The sequence below is a fragment of the Chlorocebus sabaeus genome, chromosome 22 (genome assembly GCF_047675955.1).
Source record: "Chlorocebus sabaeus isolate Y175 chromosome 22, mChlSab1.0.hap1, whole genome shotgun sequence".
NCBI classification, from domain to species: Eukaryota; Metazoa; Chordata; class Mammalia; order Primates; family Cercopithecidae; genus Chlorocebus; species Chlorocebus sabaeus.
In genome coordinates, this window is record NC_132925.1 from 92,826,982 (window position 1) to 92,849,350 (window position 22,369).

The following is a 22,369-nucleotide window of genomic DNA, read 5'->3' on the forward strand; positions in this document are numbered from 1 at the left end:
TTTCCAGTGTTGACCAGGCTGGTCTTGAACTCCTGATCTCAGGTGATCCACCCACCTCGGCTTCCCAAAGTGCTGGGATTATAGGCATGAGCCACCACGCCTGGCCCGTTTTTAAATTTGGATAGCCACCAAATTTACCTGAGCACCCTGAGGGCATGAACTCAACCATTTTGTAAAAAAAAAAAAAAAAAAAAAAACTTTAATTCTGTGGAATATATAGTTCTGTTAATATATATTTTGCTCCGCACCTGTAGTCCCAGCTACTCAGGAGGCTGAGACAGGAGAATGGCGTGAACGTGGGAGGCGGAGCTTGCAGTGAGCTGAGATCGCACCACTGTACTCCCTGGGCGACAGAGCGAGACTGTGTCTCAAAAAAAAAAAAAAAGCTCCTAGGATCCTTTTTATTTGTTGTTTACCCTGACCTTGTATTTTTATATTTTGCTATGAATTTTTGAAGTAATAATTTTCTTTTTTTGTTGTTGTTTACTCTGTCGCCTAGGCTGGAGTGCAGTGACATGATCTTGGCTCACTGCAACCTCCGCTTCCTGGGTTTGAGTGAGTCTCCTGCCTCAGCCTCCTGAGTAGCTGGAACTACAGGTGTGCATCACTGCGCCCAGCTAATTTTTTTTTTTTTTTTTTTTTTTAAGAGACGGAGTCTTGCTCTGTCGCCCAGGCTGGAGTGCAGTTGCACAATCTCGGCTCACTGCAAGCGTCACACCATTCTCCGGCCTCAGCCTCCTGAGTAGCTGGGACTACAGGTGCCTGTCACCACACCCGGCTAATTTTTGTATTTTTAGTAGAGACAGGGTTTCACTGTGTTAGCTGGGATGGTCTCAATCTCCTGACCTCATGATCTGCCCACCTTGGCCTCCCAAAGTTCTGGGATTACAGGCGTGAGTCACTGCGCCTGACCTTAATTTTTGTATTTTTAGATACGGGGTTTTACCATGTTGGCCGGGCTGGTCTCAAACTCCTGACCTCATGATCCTCCCGCTTAGGCCTCCCAAAAAGTGTTGGGATCACAGGCGTGAGCCATTGCACCTGGCCGAAGTAATAATTTTCTAGACCAGCTATCTATTAGTATTTACCACTTACAGGTTGAGTATCCCTTATCTGAGCTTCAGGGGACCAGAAGTATTTCACATTTCAGAATTTTATGGATTCTGGAATATCTGCATTATAATTACCGCTTGAGCATCGCTAATTTGAAAATCTGTAACTTGAAATGTTCCAATAAGCATTTCCTTTGAACATGGCCTTTGAGTGTCATGTCAGCACTCAAGATGTTTTGTATTTTTGTATTAGGGCTGCTTAACCTGTACTAGAATATGATACTGTACTAGTCACCATGGACTAGGCATGTAGAATTGTGTGATATACTTCACTATACATGTTGTACAATGTTTTTTTAAAAAAATTTTATACAATGTTTAATATTAAGATAAGCTTTTGGTATTCTGCAACATATGTAGGAAGATATGGTGAAATCTCAGTGTTGTTGTTGTTTTCAGATAAAGTGGAAAATAAGAGGTTGGCATGGGAAACAGTTGAAAAACTAAACAGAATAGCATGGTGAAATCAGCACTTTAGAACACTGACAGTTCTGGAGAAAGCTCTCATAGCAATCCAGCAATTGATGGTGGCTTTAGACAGGATTAGTGAAGATGGACTAAAAATACTGTATGTGAAACAACAGGACAATAAGATAATGCGTACTTAGAGCAGATATTTGAGTAGTTGTTATGAGTTGAGCCCTTCTAGGCTTTTTTTTTTTTTTTTTTTAAGATGGAGTCTTGCTTTGTTGCCCAGGAGGAAGTGCAGTGGTTTGATCTCAGCTCACTGCAACCTCCGCCTCCCAGGTTCAGGCAATTCTCCTGCCTCAGCCTCCTGAATAGCTGGGATTACAAGTGCACACCACCACACCCGGCTAATATTTTTGTATTTTTAGTAGAGACAGGGTTTCACCATGTTGGCCAGGATGGTCTCAAACTCCTGACCACATGAGCCACTGTGCTCGGCTGACTAGGCATTTTTAATACAAACATAAATAAGTTTCCATTTATATTCTTAAAGCTGATCTTTCAAATAAGAGAGAGATGATGGTCACGAGAGAAAATGATGACTACACTAAAAATAGAGTTTTGTGTTGGGAATAAGTACTAAATGGTTTGGAATATATATATTTTTCTTTTTTGCCTTAAACTATTAAGAGATAAATGGTTTGGAATATTAAGTGACACAGAAGCTTGGGGAAAAGAGGTCACTTTATAAGCTAAAGGATGGGGTAATGGAGGAATTGAAACTTAAGCTGGGCCAAAAAACCCCAGCTAGGTGAAATAAGAGTAAAGAAGAGTATACACAAAGCAAGAATGCTCAAAGACCCATATTTGCTTAAAAAGTGAACACATTTTATCTGAGCCTGGGGTCTTCAGGTTCCTCTTTATGCAAGTAAAGGTAAAGCTGAAAAAAGTATTCTTCATTAATAGGCTTGAAAGAAGGAACGAGTATATATTCTTGTGATTGCTAGTCTGCTAGGGCTGCCGTAGCAAAATACCACAGAGTGAGTGGATTAAATAACAGAAATTTTCTCACAGCTCTTGAGGCTGGAAGTCCAAGATCAAGGTGTCAGCAGTGTTGGTTTCTCCTGAGGCCTATCTCCTTGGCTTGCAAATGGCTACCTTCTTGCTGTATATGCCTTTTCTCTGCGAGTGTCCTCTGGTGTCACTTCTCTTCTTTTTTTTTTTTTGAGACGGAGTCTCGCTCTGTCACCCAGGCTGGAGTGCAGTGGCGCGATCGCTGCTCACTGCAAGCTCCGCCTCCTGGGTTCACCCCATTCTCCTGCCTCAGCCTCCCGAGTAGCTGGGACTACAGGCGCCCGCCACCACGCCCGGCTAATTTTTTTTTTTGCATTTTTAGTAGAGACGGGGTTTCACTGTGTTAGCCAGGATGGTCTCGATCTCCTGACCTTGTGATCTGCCCGCCTCGGCCTCCCAAAGTGCTGGGATTACAGGCGTGAGCCTCCGCGCCCGGCCGACTTCTCTTCTAATAAGGACACCATCCTATTAGATAAAGTCCTCATTCTTATGACTTCATTAATCTTAATTAGCTCTTTACAGGCCCTGTGTCCCAATAACAGTCACAGCAGGATTAGGGCTTCAACATACATGTTTTGGGGAAACAAAAATCAGTCCATAAGTGATTTTGAGGTTTTTATGTTTTTCAGAATGTGGCACTAATATTTTATAGTTTTGAGGTTTCAAGTAGAGAAAAAATATAATGGATAAATGTTAACATTCTGTCATATTTGCTTCTCAGGGGTTTTTTTGGTTTTTCTTTTTCTTTTTCTTTTTTTTTTTTTTCAGATAAAGATATTTCTGGAGCCCATTTAGTTAATTGGCATCCTGCAGTTGATGTGCCTTAGAATTGGTGTTTTAAAGCTGAAAAATGCTGCTCTATATGATAAACTGCTGGCTGTTTTTTAATATGGTATTTTGGATGGTAAACTTAGAGCCAACTGTCAATTTTCTGATAACTCTGTAAAACTCTTTATATATACTATCCCTTATTTCCTAGATTGTACCTTTCCTTTATCCTTTTTTTAAGAGGAGGTAGATGTACATTTTTGCATATTTAAGTGGACTATTTTGTGCTATTCAGCCAGATTAAGAGAGAGATCACTGATCAAAAATGTGTGTGTTTTCTTTGTAGTCTGAAATGGTTGTGACAAATAATCTCTTGGATCTGCCGCCCCCCTCTCCACCCAAACCAAAAACTATTGTCTTACCTCCCAATTGGAAGACAGCCCGAGATCCAGAAGGGAAGATTTATTACTACCATGTGATCACAAGGTAAGAAGAGCTGTATGGGCATTCCCATGTCTGCTTTTACTTGATCAAAGAAGTTGCCACTATAAGGGGAGTTTTACAGTTGTAAACTTCTTGTCATTAGCTGTTCACTGCACTTGAAGGCGCTGGATTTCCAGAATTACATCTTAAATGTATTTTAGACCTTAGACTTTGGTTCTTTTTTTATTTGTTTTAGTGTATTTTTATTTTATTTATTTTGTCATGCAGGCTGGAGTACAGTGGTGTGATCTCGACTCACTGCAACCTCTGCCTCCCGTGGTCAAGTGATTCTCATGCCTCAGCCTCCCCCAGTAGCTAGGATTTCAGGCATGTACCACCATGCCTGGCTAATTTTTGTGTTTTTAGTGGAGACGGGATTTCACCTTGTTGGTCAGGCTGGTCTCGAACTCCTGACCTCAGGTGATCCACCTGCCTTGGCCTCCCAAAGTGTTGGGATTGAGCCACTGCATCCGGCAGTTTTGGTGTATTTTTAATCCACAAGACTCTTGGAGAAAGCTAAGGAAATTTTTTAAATGTTTCTTCATCTAATATTGTAAAGTATCAGGGGTCACAGACATCTTTTCTGTAAAAGGCCAGAAAATAAATACTTTAGGTTTTGCCAGCCAAGCAGTCTATATCATAGCTACTCAACTCTGCTGTTGAATTTTTTTTACTGACAGCACTCTTCTATTTCCAAATTAAATAGCTAGATTGTTTATCCTTGACACATATTATTTACGCTTGTTATAGAAAGCAAATATAGTAGAAAAGTACTAAAAAGGAAGTATTACTGGAGCTGCCACTACTCAGAGATAACTAATGTTTTTAAAATACCTTTTAGACAGATAGCTTTATGTAGGTATATGTACTTTGTGTGTGTGTGTGTATATATACACTCATCTCTATACTCTTACGTAAATTGTTAAGATACATGTTTTTGTAGTCTGCTTTATTTACTAATCTATTTTATAGAGCTTTATCAGTTAACATAGAACTATGGAATTTTTTCTTTAAAAAATTTTTTTTTCTTTTTTTTGTAGAGACAGAGTCTTGCTTTGTTGCCCAGACTGATCTTCATGAACTCGTGGCTTCAAGCGATCCTCCCACCTAAGCCTCCCAAAATGCTGGGATGACAGGCGTGAGGCACCACACCCAGCTACAACTGTTAGTTTTAGTAATTGTTTATACTTTGTTGCAGGGCTGGCAAACTATGCCCACAGGCCACTTGTTTTGGCAAATAAAGTTTTATTGGAGCACAACCATGCATATTTGCTTACAAATTGTCTACGGTTGCTTTCACACTACAATGACAGAGTAGTTGTGATAGAAACCATATAGCTCACAGGTCAAAATATTTATCATCTAATCATTTACAGAGAAAGTTTGCCAACCCCTGCTCTATTGTATAGCTATATCAAATTGTATTTAACTCACTCTGATTGATAGGTCTTCACTATTTTATATGTAACTATAACCCTGGACATCCTTAGGGACACTAATCTTACTACTTCTTCAAGAGGGTACCTAGAAGTGGAATTGTTGGGCAAAACAGGTACACGTTTTAAATTGAGAAATATTGTCAGCTTACCATTAAACAAGAGTTTGTATCAATTTGGACTCTCACCAAAAAAAAGTGTATAAGTTCCTTTTAGTCACGTACAGCAGCTCATGCCTGTAACCCTGATGCTTTGGGAGGCTGGGGCAGGAGGATCGCTTGAGCCCAAGAGTTTGAGACCAGCTTGGGCACCATAGTGAAACCCTATCTCTACAAAAAATACAAAATTAGCTGGGCATGGTGGTGTGCACCTGTAGTCACAACTAGTTGGGAGACTGAGGCAAGAGGATCACTTGAGGCAGGAGGTCAGATCTGTAGTGAGCCATGATTGTGCGCCACTGCATTCTGGGCTGGGTGACACAGCAAGACCTTGTCTCAAAAAAAAAAAAAAAAATCCTTTTCCATCATGTCCTCTCTTTTAACCTTGCAAGTCTAACAGGTGGGAAATATTTTTATTTTCAGTTATTTTACTATTGAGATAGGATGTCTTCGTTGGATTGTTGGTCATTTGTATCTTTTGTGAGTTATTTGTTTGGGACATCTACCCATTTTCTGTCCAGTGTTAGATTTCTTTATCAAGAGTATTGCAGATGTTTTTGTTTCTGATGTCTTGTGACATAAAGAAGTTTAAAATTTTCATATATTTTCCCTATATGCTTTCTGCTTAGAAGGGCCTTCCTTATTTGTATTAAAATGCTTCTATAGGCTGGGTGCAGTGGCTCACGCCTGTAATCCCAGCACTCTGGGAGGCCAGGACGGGCAGATCACCTGATTTCAGGAGTTCAAGACCAACCTGGCCAACATGGTGAAACCCCGTCTGTACTCCAGATACAAAAATTAGTTGGGTGTGGTGGCAGGTGCCTGTAAATCCCTGCTACTTGGGAAGCTGAGAGGCAGGAGAATTACTTGAACCCTAGAGAGGCAGAGGTTGCAGTGAGCCAAGATTGCACCACTGTACTCCAGCCTGGGTGACAGAGTGAAACTCTGTCTGAAAAAACAAAAAGGCTTTTATAAAATGAGCCCTGATTATGTTGCTAATTGAATGTGTAATGGTTTTAAAAACTATGTGTGGTTTAACCAGAACTTTTTTTTTTTTTTTTTTTGAGAAAGAGTTTTCACTCTTGTTGCCCACGCTGGAGTGCAGTGGCACGATCTAGGCTCACTGCAACCTCTGCCCCAAGGGTTCAAGTAATTCTCCTGCCTCCTCGCAGCTTCCTGAGTAGCAGGGATTACAGGTGCCTGCCACCGCGCCCAACTAATTTTTTTTTTTTTTTTTTTTTTTTTTTTTTTTGGTATTTTCAGTAGAGACAGGGTTTAACCATGTTGGCCAGGCTGGTCTCAAACTCCTGACCTCAGGTGATCCACCCGCCTCGTCAGGCTAGTTTCGAGCTCCTGACCTCATGATCTGCACGCCTCAGCCTTCCAAAGTGCTGGGATTACAGGTGTGAGCCACCACGCCTGGCCAGAACTTTGTTTTTTAACACCAAAACAAGCTTCTTAATATTCTATCAATCTTCCAAAAATAAAAATCATTTGGGCCGGACATGGTGGCTCACGCCTGTAATCCCAGCACTTTGGGAGGCTGAGGCGTGCAGATCATGAGGTCAGGAGTTCGAAATCAGCCTGACCAACATGGTGAAACCCTGCCTCTACTAAAAATAGGAAAACTAGCAAGGCGTGGTGGCATGCGCCTGTAATCCTAGCTGCTCAGGAGGCTGACGCAGGAGAATCGCTTGAACCCAGGAGGCAGAGGTTGCAGTGAGCTGAGATCATGCCATTGCACTCCAGCCTGGGCGACAGAGTGAGACTGTATCTCAGAATCAAAAAAAATAAAAAGTTTGTATTTCTTATTTATATGTGTACCTTTCCTGTCTTTTCTAGGTTTTCTTTATCTGGTAGCTAAGAACAGACATATATATATATTTGTTCAATTTCTATGATAACACCCTTAGCTGTTTGTGGTTCTTTTATTGTGATAGAAATGTTGAGCCTTTTAAAATAAATGAGTTCCATAGGTCAGAGGTAAGCCTATTTTTACAACTATATACATACACACACACACACACACACACACACAGATTTATCTTAAGTGTCTTTAATGTTGTTATGTTATTGACTAAAGATTGATGTGGTAAAGCAGAAGACTATAGTGACAAGATTGACCTGCCAGATTTGTTAGGTCCTTTGAGGCTTTTGACATTTTAAGTCACTGTCCTCATAACATTCTCTGTTACAGCTGGCTTCAGACTCCTGAATGTGAATATCCTTACTTCCGCTTTTTATCCTACAGATCTTTTTTTAAAAAGAAAAATCTTTGCTTGCTTATTTTCAAAATGACTGTAAACATTTAATGAGTTAACATGGCTGAAACCTTCTTTTTGCAGTTGGTCGAGAATATTTTTAGCAGAGAGTACAGGTTTTTGTGTTTTTGTTTGTTTTTTAAGATGGAGTTTCACTCTTGTTGCCCAGGCTGGAGTGCAATGGCACGATCTCGGCTCACTGCAACCTCTGCCTCCCAGGTTGAAGATATTCTACTGACTCAGCCTCCTGAGTAGCTGGGATTACAGGCGCCTGCCACCACGACTGGCTAATTGTTTGTATTTTTAGTAGAGATGGGGTTTCACCATGTTGGCCAGGCTGGTCTCGAACTCCTGACCTCAGGTAATCCACCTGCCTCAGCCTCCCAAAATGCTGGGAGTACAGGCATGAGCCACCATGCCTGGCCAAGGGTACAAGTTTTTAACCTGTACGTATTTTTCTTGTCAGTCATTAAACCAAAGGGGCAGAACTATTAAAAAGAAAACTCCTGAAGCAAGGGATAATTTTTTTTTTTTTTTTTTTTTTTTGAGACAGTGTCTCGCTCTGTTGCCCAGGCTGGAGTGCAGTGGCCAGATCTCAGCTCACTGCAAGCTCCGCCTCCCGGGTTTACGCCATTCTCCTGCCTCAGCCTCCTGAGTAGCTGGGACTACAGGCGCCCGCCACCTCGCCCGGCTAGTTTTTTGTATTTTTTTAGTAGAGACGGGGTTTCACCGTGTTAGCCAGGATGGTCTCGATCTCCTGACCTCGTGATCCGCCCGTCTCGGCCTCCCAAAGTGCTGGGATTACAGGCTTGAGCCACTGCGCCCGGCGCAAGGGATAATTTTCTCACATGGTCAAGGATGGCGAGAGGTGTTACATGATTTATTTTGCTCCAATTACATGCTAGGTACAGTCACTGTTTACCTCTTCATCTACAGAGGGGTGACGTAGGCAGGGACCTATTTCTTGTACATTTTAGGCTTTGCCGAGTCTTATTTGCATGACATTAAGAGTCAGGTGAGAGACAGGATATTCGGATTTACTGCTCTTTTTGACATCCAGTCAGTGTTGCCACATCATTGCCCACAGAAATGGGCAATAAGGAGGGGCATGTCTCTGTGCTGAAGTCATTGCTGTTAGGAAGATAGAAAAAGTTTGTCTCTAACTCATGGAGCTGACTTATTCTATGTCTTATTGTATGTTGTGTTTTATGTATGTATGAACAGTGATGTTTATGTCAGGATTCTGTTTCCTAGCCCTGACAGCATGGCTGTTTTTTCTCTTTCTAGGCAGACTCAGTGGGATCCTCCTACTTGGGAAAGTCCAGGAGATGATGCCAGCCTTGAGCATGAGGCTGAGATGGACCTGGGAACTCCAACATACGATGAAAACCCCATGAAGGTGAGTGTGGCTTACACATGTATTTCCTGATCATTTGGGAGTCTTTGTTCTGTCATTCTATAAGGTCAGTAGTCACATGGTCTTGGGATTCTTTTTTCCTTATTCTGAAAAATAAGTGAGTGACCATGCACGTATCAAGGTGTAGAGATGAAGTCAGGGGGAAAGAATGGTCTTTTTTAGACATTCAGAGACTCAAATGCGTGCTAACTACTTACTCATTTGAAGGAGATATATGGCCAAGAATTGTGAGGGGTGTTCAAAACACCCCTTACTATGATTGCTTCAGGGCCTCTCTTGTTCTCTCTCTTTGCCTTTTTTTTTTTTTTTCTTTTTTTTAAATGAGACGGAGTCTCACTCTGTTGCCCAGGCTGGAGTGCAGTGGCACACTCTCAGCTTACTGTAACCTCTGCCTCCTGGGTTCAAGCAATTCTCCTGCCTTAACTTCCCGAGTAGCTGGGACTACGGATGTGCACTCCATGCCCGGCTAATGTTTGTATTTTCAGTAGAGATGAGATTTCGTCATGTTGCCCAGGCTGGCCTTGTACTCCTGACCTCAAGCAATCTGGCTGTTTCAGCCTCCCAAAGTGTTGGGATTACAGGCATGAGCCACCACAGCTGACCATATGAAGTGTCTTGAATGAAATCAGATATCATATTTTTATGTTCTAAAACCTGAATAATATTTTTTTAATTTTGAAAATAATTAAGTACTTCACTGGTTAAATTATTGGGAATAGGTGGAAGAAGGAAGAGGGAAGACAAAGAGCTGGAGTATGAAGGGATTAAAGTAGAAATGAATTCATTCTTCTGTTTATATTTTATTCACTTTTGGAGGAAATGTTTTTCTCTTTTCACATGTGTTTGGCATTTGCAAAAAGATACACACTTAAGTTCAATCCATGTGGAGTCTGCTAAATTTCAAATGAATCACATAAATCACGTAGCCACTTCACTCTAGCTGTTGTGCTGTCTTGTTTTCCTGAATCATTTAGGAATATGCCCAAGCCTGCTAAGCACTTGCCATTTAAATTATATGTAAGCTTAAATACAAACAAAAATCACAACTCCCATTTCCAGACTTCTGTACTGTGTTAGTTACATCTTTTGAAAAATAAAAGGATTAAGAAAAGATCTGGTGCAGCAATATAGCTGAGTTCTGGGGCCAAGTTTATAAAGCATGTTGGAGGCCTTACCCTTCTTGTAAGCCCAAGTTCATGGGCACCGTAACTATTCATCTTGATGCAGTCTTTTGGTCTAGTATATGCATATTAAATTAGGCCTTTCAAAACAAATGAGGAATGGGCATGAAGTTCACTGCTGCTTATTTAATGCTCAAGGAATTGCCTTTCTTATATGAAGACCTGTATTAGGAAATCTAGGTCGTCAAACTAGCCAAGCATAAAGTAGGAGCTGAGAAGTAGGAGCCAAGTAAAAGGGCAGCTTATGTGCCATGCTACATAATTAGACCTTCATTCTCTGGCTAGCTGGTGAGAAAGGGAAACCTTTAAAGTGATTTGAGCAGTGACATTTGCCTTTTACAAGACTGTCTGCTGGAGATGGACTGGAGGGGTTGACTGTAGAGCTGGCACCTTCGCAATGAGCTTATTGTAATAGTTAGGTCTACTCAGCACCCAACGGCACCAGGCACCACCTGTTAAAAACGCAGACCCTCACTCCCTTTCCCAGACCTGCTAGATCAGAATCTGAAGTGATACAAGGTCCCAAGGTAATTACACATTCAAGTCTAAATAATTGGCAGTATTGTTTGTGATTGACTGTAAGAGAAGTATGATCATAAAACTTTACTATATCCAACCACCCAGAGTGAGTGTATTTGTCAGGTTATGTTTGATCTTTACTCCTCTGTTACCATAGGTGCATGTGTGCCTGGAGAGTAGGCTGTTGGAAGTATTATATCCAGAAGGCAATGCCTGAATTATAATCCACTAGCTTGGAACTTTGGATCTCTAAATACACATTTTAAATCACACAGATCTGAACTTAATCTCACTCTTTTACATTTTGGTTATTTATCAGACATTTGAGTTCCTATTCCACACAAATGCCATGCCTAGACCTGGGGATACAAAAGGAGTATAAGGCAAGGTTATTGCTCCCAGGGGTCATAGGAAGGTAAGGTTTGAAAATGTACAGTATTATGTGGTTAAGTGGTAAACTGAGGGATTTATTTATTTTGTCGTTTGGTTTGCTTTGATTTGTTTTTAGAGGCAGGGTCTCCCTCACTCTGTAGCCCAGGCTGGAGTACAGTGGTGCAAGCATAGCTTACCGTAACCTCGAACTCCCGGGCTCAAGTAATCCTTTCGTCTCAGCCTCCTGAGTAGCCAGGACTATAGGTGCGTGCCACCATGCCTGGCTAATTTTTAGAAGTTTTTGTAGACAACAAACAAGGACTTTAGAGGCCTGCAAAAGAAAATATAGTCTATCCTAGGAGGGAAAAGAGCACTAAACTAAATCTAACACTTAATTCACAATTAATTCTGATATATTGATGTGTTCTTGTTTGTTGGGGGAGGTACATGTATAAAAATGAAAGGGAACGGGAGATTATAAAGAGAAAACATTCCTCCTAATACTAGCTCTTAACTGCCTCGGGGGGTTATAGAGTAGTACTTCTAATGGAGATTCAAAGGTGTCAGCTTCACTCAGTTGTTAGAGAAGATTGGAGAGGCCCTTTTATTCTTTTCTGCCACTGTATGTATACATAAATAAATCCTTCCTGGGATTCAAATAATAATAATGAGAGTGCACAAAGAATTAAGCTGCCAAATGTATTTCCTGTTGTGAACAAATAAAGGTAGAGATCTTCTCTCCCAAAAAGAATCATCATAGGCTAGGCACGGCAGCTCACTTTGGGAGGCCAAGGTGGCCCGATCACTTGAGTCCAGGAGTTCAAGACTAGCCTAGCCAACATGGTGAAACCTTGTGGCTCACGCCTGTATTCCCAGCACTTTGGGAGGCCCAGGCAGGTGGATCACCTGAGGTCAGGAGTTTGAGACCAGCCTGGCCCACATGGTGAAACCCTGTCTCTACTAAAAATAGAAAAATTAGCTGGGCATGGTGGCACATGCCTGAGCACATAGTAATCCCAGCTGCTCGAAAGGCTGAGGCAAGAGAATCGCTTGAACCCCGGAGACGGGGGTTGCAGTGAGCCGAGATTGCACCACTGCACTCCAACCTGGGCAACATGAGCAAGACTCTGTCTCAAAAAAAATAGAGAATATGATCAAACCACAACAGGGCTTATAACTTTAGTTACTTGAGTGCAAGTGTTAAGATTTGGTCTTGGTTTTCAGTCAGAAATTCACATATAGAATCAATCAGATTAATTTCTCTAGACCCAAGAGCTGAGTTCTTAGGAGATACGCACATTCCCCGAGACTTCAGACCAGCCTCTTTCTAGGTTACTTCTCCTTCAAGTCTGTCCCTGCCTACACTGGCAGTCCTGCACCACCTGCCTCCTCAGCATGGTACAAGTGGTTGCTTATAGCTCTGTCTTGCTTTTTCATCCTGGGAACATAGAAGTAACTCAACCAGAGGAAGTTATGAGGACTTTGTGAGAAAGTCCTTTAAAGCATTTGAGCTTTAAAGGATGAGGAATTTTTCAGTAAGCAAAGATAGGCTAAAAGGAAAGCTGGAGCAAAGGCAGGGAAGGAGGGGAATGTTTGGGATATGTTTGGGGAATAGCTCTGTTTACTTGTAGGAGGAACATAGGCATCATAAAACTTGTAATCCAGCATGAGGTTGGAAGGGCATTGTTGGGGATAGACCTTGGGAATTTGAAAATGTAAAAGAATATGAACCTTTGTATGGTGGGAAACCTTTGAAGTTTTTTTAGTAAAATTTATCTCGAGGCTTATGTCTGTAGGCCCTAAAATTCAGAAATGATACTGTAAATAAAGGAATTGACAAGTACTTGTGCAAAGCAATTGAGTCTTTAAGGATGGCTTTTTTTTCCCCCCCTGAGACAGTCTCATTCTGTCACCCAGGCTGGAATGCAGTGGTGCGATCTCGGCTCATTGCAACCTCCGCCTCCCGGGTTCAAACAATTCTCATGCCTCAGCTTACTGAGTAACTGGGATTACAGGCACCTGCCCCCACACCTGGCTGATTTTTATATTTGAAGTAGAGTTGGGGTTTCACCATGTTGGCCAGGCTGGTCTTGAACTCCTGACTTCAGGTGATCCACTCGTCTTGGCCTCCCAAAGTGCTGGGATTACAGGTGTGAGCCACCCTGCCTGGCCAGGATGGTTATTTTATAACACCTTTTTGCTACTCATGACTCTGACAGTCCTCTGCCTTTTAATTGGTGTATTAAACATATCAGTAGGTTTGGACTTAAGATCTACCCTCTTGTTATTTGTTTTTATTTATTTATTTATTTTTGGAGACAGATTCTTGCTGTGTCACCCGGGCTGGAGTGCAGTGGCATGATCTTAGCTCACTGCAATCTCTGCCTCCTGGGTTCAAGCAATTTTCCTGCCTCAGCCTCCTGAGTAGCTGGGATTACAGGCACCCGCCACCACGCCCGGCTAATTTTTGTATTTTTAGTAGAGACTGGGTTTCATGTTACCCAGGCTGGTCTCAAACTCCTGACCTCACGCAATCCACCTGCCTCAGCCTCCCAAAGTGCCGGGATTATAGGTGTGAGCCACCGTGCCCAGCCTTATTATTTGTTTTTAAATTTTTATTTGTCTTTGCTTTCTTTTGGATTGATTTAGAATTTATTTCAGTATTCTGTGTTTTTTTTTTTTTTTTTTTTTTGAGACGGAGTCTCACTCTGTCGCCCAGGCTGGAGTGCAGTGGCCGGATCTCAGCTCACTGCAAGCTCCGCCTCCCGGGTTCATGCCATTCTCCTGCCTCAGCCTCCTGAGTAGCTGGGACTACAGGCGCCCGCCACCTCGCCCGGCTAGTTTTTTGAGGTTTTAGTAGAGACGGGGTTTCACCGTGTTAGCCAGGATGGTCTCGATCTTCTGACCTCGTGATCCGCCCGTCTCGGCCTCCCAAAGTGCTGGGATTACAGGCTTGAGCCACCGCGCCCGGCCTATTCTGTGTTTTTTTGTTTTATTTTTTTCCTACTGACTTAGCCATACCTCTTTATTTTATTTTATTTTTTATTTTTTTGAGCCATGGTCTCACTCTGTTTCCCAGGCTGGAGTGCGGTGGCACCATCAGGGCTCACTGTAGTCTCCACCTCCCAGGCCCACATGATCCTCCCATCTTAGCCACCCAAGTAGCTAATTTTTGTACATTTTTGTAGAGACAGGGTCTCGTGGTGTTGGTGACCAGGCTGGTCTCAAACTTCTGGTGTCAAGCAGTTTTCCTGTTGTGGCCTCCCAAAGTGCTGGGATTACAGGTGTGAGCTGCCACACCTGGCCTGCTTTACTTCTTGGTGGTTGTTTTAAGACATTGGTTCTCGGCCGGGCGCGGTGGCTCAAGCCTGTAATCCCAGCACTTTGGGAGGCCGAGACGGGCGGATCACGAGGTCAGGAGATGGAAACCATCCTGGCTAACACGGTGAAACCCCGTCTCTACTAAAAAATACAAAAAACTAGCCGGGCGTGGTGGCGGTGCCTGTAGTCCCAGCTACTCGGGAGGCTGAGGCAGGAGAATGGCGTGAACCCGGGAGGCGGAGCTTGCAGTGAGCTGAGATCCGGCCACTGCACTCCAGCCTGGGCGACAGAGCCAGACTCCGTCTCAAAAAAAAAAAAAAAAAAAAAAGACATTGGTTCTCAAAATGTTTGGTATGGGGACCTCTAGGGTTCCTAAGACCCTTTCAAGGGAGCCACAAGGTCAAAGCTGTTTTAACAATAATATGAAAACATTACATTCCTCTGTCACATTTGGTACATTCACAAATATGCCATGGAATTTTCCAGGGAGCACATGACATATTTTAATGCAGAAGGCAGTGAGACTTCAGCTATATTCTAAGTGAGATGTTAAAAGTGATTTCCAAAATGTAAAACTGCCACTCTTAACTGAAGTGCTTTAGTTTTGGAAAACAGTTATTTTTCACAAAAAATTATATTATTGTTATATAATAGATTTGCTAATGTTATTTTAAAATAATGCTTGATTTTTTCTCAGTTTAACTTAATTTCTAATATGAAAAATTTTGATAGCTATAACCCATATGAATAAAAGCTCTTTGCAGTCCTCAGTGTTTTAAAAGTATAAAGGAATCTTGAGACCTACACATTTGAAAAACAGTATTGTAAGGTTTACAGTATGCATATTTATCTTATCACAATCTACCATTAAGTCCTGTATTTACCCACATATTTACCATTTCCAGCACTTCATTCTGTCATGTAGATTTGAATTTCTGTCTGGAATCGTTTTCCTTTAACCTAAAGAATTTCCTTTAACATTTCTAGTATTTCAGATCTACTGTTGATGCATTTTGTCAGCTTTTGTCTCAAGAAAGGTATTTATCTTACCATTTTTTAAAAAGTAGTGTTTTTTTTTTTTTTTTTTTTTTTGAGATGGAGTCTTGCTCTGTCGCCCAGGCTGGACTGCAGTGGCATGATCTCGGCTCACTGCAAGCTCCACCTCCCGGGTTCACGCCATTCTCCTGCCTCAGCCTCCCAAGTAGCTGGGACTACAGGCGCCCGCCACTATACCCGGCTAATTTTTTGTATTTTTTAGTAGAGACGGGGTTTCACTGTGTTAGCCAGGATGGTCTCGATCTCCTGACCTCGTGATCCGCCCGTCTCGGCCTCCCAAAGTGCTGGGATTACAGGCATGAGCCACCGCGCCCGGCCATAGTCTTTATTTTTAAAGCAATTTTAGTTCTATTTTGGCATAGCAAAATTGAACAGGAAGTACGGAGAGTTTCCATATACCCCCTGCACATGCACAAGCTTCCCTTTCTGTCAACATCAAAGCACCAGAGTGGTACATTTGTTACAATTGATGAATCTACTATGACACATTATTACCACCCAAAGTCCATAATTTACATTAGGATTCATTCTTGGTATTATACATTTGTGAGTTTTAACAAAGGTATTGTGTCATCTATATAGCATCATAGTAACATACAGAATAGTTTCACTGCCCTAAAAACCTTTTGAACCGCCTCTTATTCATCATGCCTTCTCTCCTCATCTCTCTTTCCCGGTTCCTGGCAACCACTGATCTCTTTACGGTCTTCATAGTTTTGCTTTTTCCAGTAGTTAGCTACAGTAGGTAGCCTTTTCAGATTGGCTTCATTCACTTAGCAATATGCATTGAGGCTTCTACCATGTCTTTTCATGGCCTGATAGCTCATTTCCTTTTAGCACTGAATGTCTGAGTGTACCGCAGTTTATTTATCATTCACTTACTGAAGGACATCTTAGTTGCTTCCAACTTTTGGCAATTATAAATAAAGCTATTAAAAACATCCATGTGCAGGTTTAGTATGACAGATACTTTCAGTGGATATGGAATTCTAAATTTATATTTTTTTCCTTTCAACACTTAAAAGATGTTTCCATTTTTTAATAATAGTTTATAATAAAAATATAATTATCTTTTCCCCCCATATATCTTGATTTTGTCTTTTATAAGCAGTTTTTAGTGGTTTATTATATACTTTGGTTTTGTTTTCTTTGTGTTTAATCTGCTTTGATTCTTGTACATTTTAGATTCATGATTGGTAGTTTTCATCAAATATGGAAATTTTTTCAAATATATCTTTTTATACCATTGTCCCTTTTCCTGGGACTCCAATTATATACATGTTGTTAAACCGCTTGATACTGTCTCACAGAGCACCACATCTCTGTCAAACTTTTTTCAGCTCTTTTCTCCCTATGCTTCAGTTTGCATGGTTTCTGTTGCCCTCTTTTTAAAGTTCACTGATTTGCCTTCTGCTGTATTGAATCAGCTAAGCTCATCCATTGATTCATTTTTAAATTTCAGTTATATTTTTCTGCTCTCAAATTTTAATTTGCTTATTTTTAATAGTTTTAATTACTTTTTTATTTTTAACAGTGCTCTCACTTCATTGTATTTTTCATTTTTCATTTTATTTTATTTTTTTTTCGAGACAGGGTCTCACTGTGCTGTCCAGGCTGGAGTTCGGTGGTGCGATATCGGCTCACTGCAACCTCCGCTTCCCAGGTTTAAGCGATTCTCCTGCCTCAGCCTCCCGAGTAGCTGGGATTACAGGCGCCTGCTACCAAGCCCAGCTGATTTTTGTATTTTTATGGGGTTTTGTCCTGTTGGCCAGGCTAGTCTCAATCTCCTGACCTCAATTGATCTGCCCATCTGGGCTTCCCAAAGTGCTGGGATTATAGGCGTGTGCCATTGCACCCCGCCATTTTTATTTAATTTAAATGTCCGCTTTTTGTAGTCAAGTCCCAGAATAAAATGTTATTTTTAGGAATATGTTTAACTGAAAAACTGCATTTAAGTGTAGGCATTTAAGCAAACGAACTTTGCATGATAAAGCCCCTATCAAGTATCTCATACTTAAGCAGGTACCTACAAATCATAGTTTGTAGCTTTATTGTAGCTTTTTTCAAAATACATTTTATACCATGTGTTCCCCAGGAAATCCCTGGTATCTTCCTGTCAGGTTAAAGAGACAAACACAATAGGACAGTGATTATATTTTTAAGTATTAGAGTGGTTAGAGTCCCAGGTATTCTATATGCAGACCACTATACTCGTATTTGTGTTTTATTTTTTTGTTTTGTTTTGTTTTATATTTGTATGTTTTAGTAAGTTTCTGGTCCAAAGGCTTACATTTTTATAGAAGCTACAGTTTTAGTTCCATGACCAGATAAAGACAGGGCAGCCCTGTGATCTACAAGATTGAAGGGTGGCTGGACGCAGTGGCTCACACCTCCATAATCCTAACACCTTGGGATGCCAAAGCAAAACCATTATAAAAATTTTTTTAAAGATTAGCCAGGCATTTTGGTGCACACGCGTAGTCCCAGCTGTTTGGGGGGCTGAGGTGGGAGAATCACCCAAGCCCCAGAGGTCGAGGCTACAGTGAGCCAAGATCATGCCACTGCACTCCAGCCTGGTGACAGAGTGAGACATTGTCTCCAAAAGAAAAATACAAATAAAAGTTTGGGGGAGTTTGATAGCTCAGGGTTAGAACCATTTCTTGGTGACACTGAGATGGTCGAGTTGGTCTACAACAAATCTGTGTGAGGGGAAATTGGAAGTGTTGGCTGTCTTCATGGCCCCAAAGTCCTCTGCCCTGTGCACTACAGTGTGGCCATACTCCTGCCCCGTGGTCAGGTAGGGCATGCTCAGCCAGTAGTGGTTCTCCAGATGACCAATCTACTGCCACCAGGAATGGTACTGTGGTTGGGGAGGGCAGTCAGGAACATGGTGCCACCTGTGCTTGTCTGTCCCTTTGGCCCAGTAGTTTTAATTTCTTCACTGTGTTCATGTTTTCTTTCATAACTGTGAAGATTTATAATACCTTTTAAATAATCGCCTGCTATTTTCAGTTGAACACTGGACATTGTGACTGTTACGTTGTTGAGTTTCAAAATTTTGTTACTTTCCATTAAAGAATGTTGAGCTTTGTTCTGATAGTCAAGTTACTTGTGGATCACCTTGATTTTTTAGAGGCTGTTCTTAATCTTTGTTGGGTTGAGTGAAGAGTAATTTTTTCTGTAGGGTATCTCCTAAGTCATCGCCTGTCTAAGATCTCCATTGAATGCCACAGGTTATCTAATGGAGATCTCTTCACTTTAGCTGGTGGAAGCTCACATGTTTCCCAGCCTTCTGTGAGCTCTGCGAATTGTTAGCTTACCTCATTTTGTCCCTTGTCTCAGGATCATAGTTTAGTGCTGCTTAATGTCCAGTGTGTACAAACTGCCTTTTTCATGTATTTTGTCTAGTTTTCCAATTTTTAACTCTGAGAGGGCTAATTCATTTAACAGTTAATCTGTCATGACCAGAAGCACAAGTCTGGACAAGCTTTTTTTTTTTTTTTTTTTTTTTAAAAAAACATCCTGGCTAACGTGGTGAAACCCTGACTCTACCAAAAAAAAAAATACAGGCAGGGCGCGGTGGCTCAAGCCTGTAATTCCAGCACTTTGGGAGGCCGAGACGGGCGGATCACGAGGTCAGGAGATCGAGACCATCCTGGCTAACACGGTGAAACCCCGTCTCTACTAAAAAAAAATACAAAAAACTAGCCGGGCGTGGTGACGGGCACCTGTAGTCCCAGCTACTCGGGAGGCTGAGGCAGGAGAATGGCGTGAACCCGGGAGGCGGAGCTTCCAGTGAGCTGAGAACCGGCCACTGCACTCTAGCCTGGGCGACAGAGTGAGACTCCGTCTCAAAAAAAAAAAAAAAAAAATTTATCTGGGGGTGGTGATGGCCACCTGTAGTTCCAGGTACTTGGAAGGCTGAGGCAGGAGAATGATGTGAACCAGGGAGGCAGAGGTTGCAGTGAGCCAAGATCATGCCATTGCACTCCAGCCTGGGCAACAAGAGCGAGACTGTCTCAAAAAAAAAAAAAAAAAAAAAAAACCAGCAGCAGCAGCAATATTGACATAATAAACCTAGTATAAAATCTAGTTGCTTTAGATTTACAATTTAATAGGTTTTAGTAAATTTACCAAATTATGCAGCCATTACCATAATCTGGTTTTAGAACATTTTCCTCTTCCCAGTAAGACCTCTCATACCCATTTGCAGTTACTTCCTAGCCCAGGCACTAATCCTTTTTTTTTTTTTTTTTTTTTTTTTTTGAGATGGAGTCTCGCTCTATCTCAAAATGAGACTAAACATTGTGAGACTGTTCCTTTTTTCTGTCCATTGTTGTTCCCTTCATTGTCTTGTACTCACCATCAAGATAAGTGTAAAGTGGTGGTAAGTGTAAAGTGTAAAATCAAATCTTCCCTTTGAGCACCTCTGACCTGAATTATTACTACTTGCACAATTGAGGCAGCAGTAAATAAACTGGCTTTTAATTAACAGTCATAAGGTATAGTAGATCTCCTCTAACTATGTTACGTTAAAATAGTAGTTTTAGAGTATTTGTTGCATTGAGGGAGTTGCAGAGAAGTGGCCTCAAGAGCCAATGTATTTTTCAAACAGGGTCTTGCTCTGTCGCCCAGGCTGGAGTACAGTGGCGTGATCTCGTCTCAGTGCAACCTTTGCCTCCCGGGTTCAAGCAATTCGCATGCCTCAGCCTCCCAGTTAGCTGGGATTACAGGCGTGCACCAGCTAATTTGTTTGTTTTTTTGAGAAGGCGTTTCACTCTGTCACCCAGGCTGGAGTGCCATGGCGCAATCTCAGCTCACTGCAACCTCCGCCTCCCAGGTTCAAGCAATTCTGCTGCCTCAGCCTCCCGAGTAGCTGGGATTACAGGCACCTGCCACCATACCTGGCTAATTTTTCGTATTTTTATTAGAGACAGAGTTTCACCGTGTTAGCCAGGCTGGTCTTGGTCTTCTGACCTCATGATCCGTGCACCTCAGCCTCCCAAAGTGCTGGGATTATAGGCGTGAGTCATCACGCCTGGCCCTTTTGTATTTTTAGTAGAGATGGGGTTTTGCTTTTTTGGCCAGGCGGATCTCGAACTCCTGATCTCAAGTGATCTGCTCGCCTTGGCCTCCCAAAGTGCTGGGATTATAGGCCTGAGCCACCACATCCAGCCTATATAAAATTTGTTTAAGAAATAAATAATGTTGAAAATTTCCCGTCTTGAGAGAGGGACATAGGCATCCAGATTCCTGAAGCCTAAAGGATCCCAAGTAAAATCAACCAAAAGAAGAATACCTTGAGACACATTACAGTTGTCACACTGTATCCATAGGGGATGGATTTCAAGACATCCCATCATGGATGCCAAAGTCTAAGGATGCTCAAGTCCCTTATAAAAGGGCATAGTGTTTGTATGTCACCTACACACGTCCTCCCATATGCTGTAAATCACCTCTGTGTTGCGTATAATACCCAATACAATGTAAATGCTATGTAAATAATGGTTATACTGTATTGGGGTTTTTTATAATCGGTTCTTGTTTGTATTATTTTTATTGTATTTTTAAAATATTTTCTATCCATGGCTGCCCTATGGATGCAGAACATCAATTGTACTAAGTTTTTACTATTTTCAAAGATCTTAACCTTTTAAAAAGTAACATGCACAGGTTCATGTGCTGCAGAGCTTAGGTTGAATTGTGTGTATAGTGTTTATGATGACTCAGCTTCTTCTCCTGCTTCTGGATTCGTGCTGCCACAAAAGATGTAGTTCCTCAGTGGATGATTTACGTTTTATGTTCTAAACGGATTTTTTTTTTTTTTTTTTTTGACACGGAGTATCGCTCTGTCACCCAGGCTGGAGTGCAGTGGCCTGATCTCGGCTCACTACAGACTCCGCCTCCCAGGTTAAAGCGATTCTCCTGCCTCAGCCTCCTGAGTAGCTGGGATTACAGGTGCCCACCACCACACCTGGCTAACTTTTGTTTTTTTTAGTAGAGATGGGGTTTCATCATCTTGGCCAGGCTGGTCTTGAACTCCTGACCTCATGATCCACTCGCCTCAGCCTCCCAAAATGCTAGGATTACAGGCATGAGCCACTGCGCCTGGCCCTCTAAACAGTAATTAAATACAGGGAGAGAGAAGCATTAGCTGAGTATGTCCTGCTCTGCCTTTGTCAGGACCCATTTCTGTAACTCAAGCCATACCCTCTTGGTTCCAAGTCACATGGGCTTTGTGACATAGTCATGTCAATATTTATAATAAAGGATGATTCTATTGTGTTACACAGCCTGTGTATGGTTGGTTACCAGAACTGCCCAATAAGCTTAAGGCCATTGCCAACTTATCCAGAAGGGCTCAAGCTTCACCTTGGGTAATATAAAGGTACTCAGGCCTGCCTTGTCGTAATCAGAACAGATTTCCTAGGAATCCAGATATGCCACAGATGAAGGCTGACAGCAGGGTCATCTTCTAAAGGCAGTAAGCTCTGGCTTTCTACCAGGCCCTTTGCCTGCTCATTTCATTGTGTACTCGTAACTGTCCACTGCCTCACATAGATTTCCACCAGAAACTTTAATTGCCTGATACTCTGTATAAGCCAAAATAGAGAAAGGGCAAACTGATTATTGTTTATTGCTGAGGATCTGGAAGCACTTCGCTTTTTTATGTATCAAAGCCCCCACCCTGTTCTCTGGTAGTTTCCTTAAAAGTGCTTTTTTTCTTTTTGGAGACAGCGTTTTGCTTTGTTGCCCAGGCTGGAGTGCAGTAGCATGATCACAGCTCACTGCAGCCTCAACCT

General features: G+C 41.9%; 1 protein-coding gene across 4 annotated transcripts in view; it reads left to right on the forward strand.

Annotated features, from left to right (window-relative positions):
• The window catches only part of SETD2 (SET domain containing 2, histone lysine methyltransferase), a 149,764-nt gene that overhangs the window by 121,666 nt on the left and 5,729 nt on the right, over positions 1 to 22,369 (forward strand). For 2 of the 4 annotated variants that reach the window (XM_007984044.3, XM_073010265.1), the window contains exons 17-18: positions 3,709 to 3,848; positions 8,988 to 9,099. In XM_007984044.3, coding sequence (XP_007982235.3) covers positions 3,709 to 3,848; positions 8,988 to 9,099 — 252 coding nt within the window. Of the gene's footprint in view, positions 1 to 3,708; positions 3,849 to 4,885; positions 5,018 to 8,987; positions 9,100 to 22,369 lie in introns of those variants that run through there. The other 2 variants (XR_012090645.1, XM_073010266.1) reach the window with 2 other exon arrangements.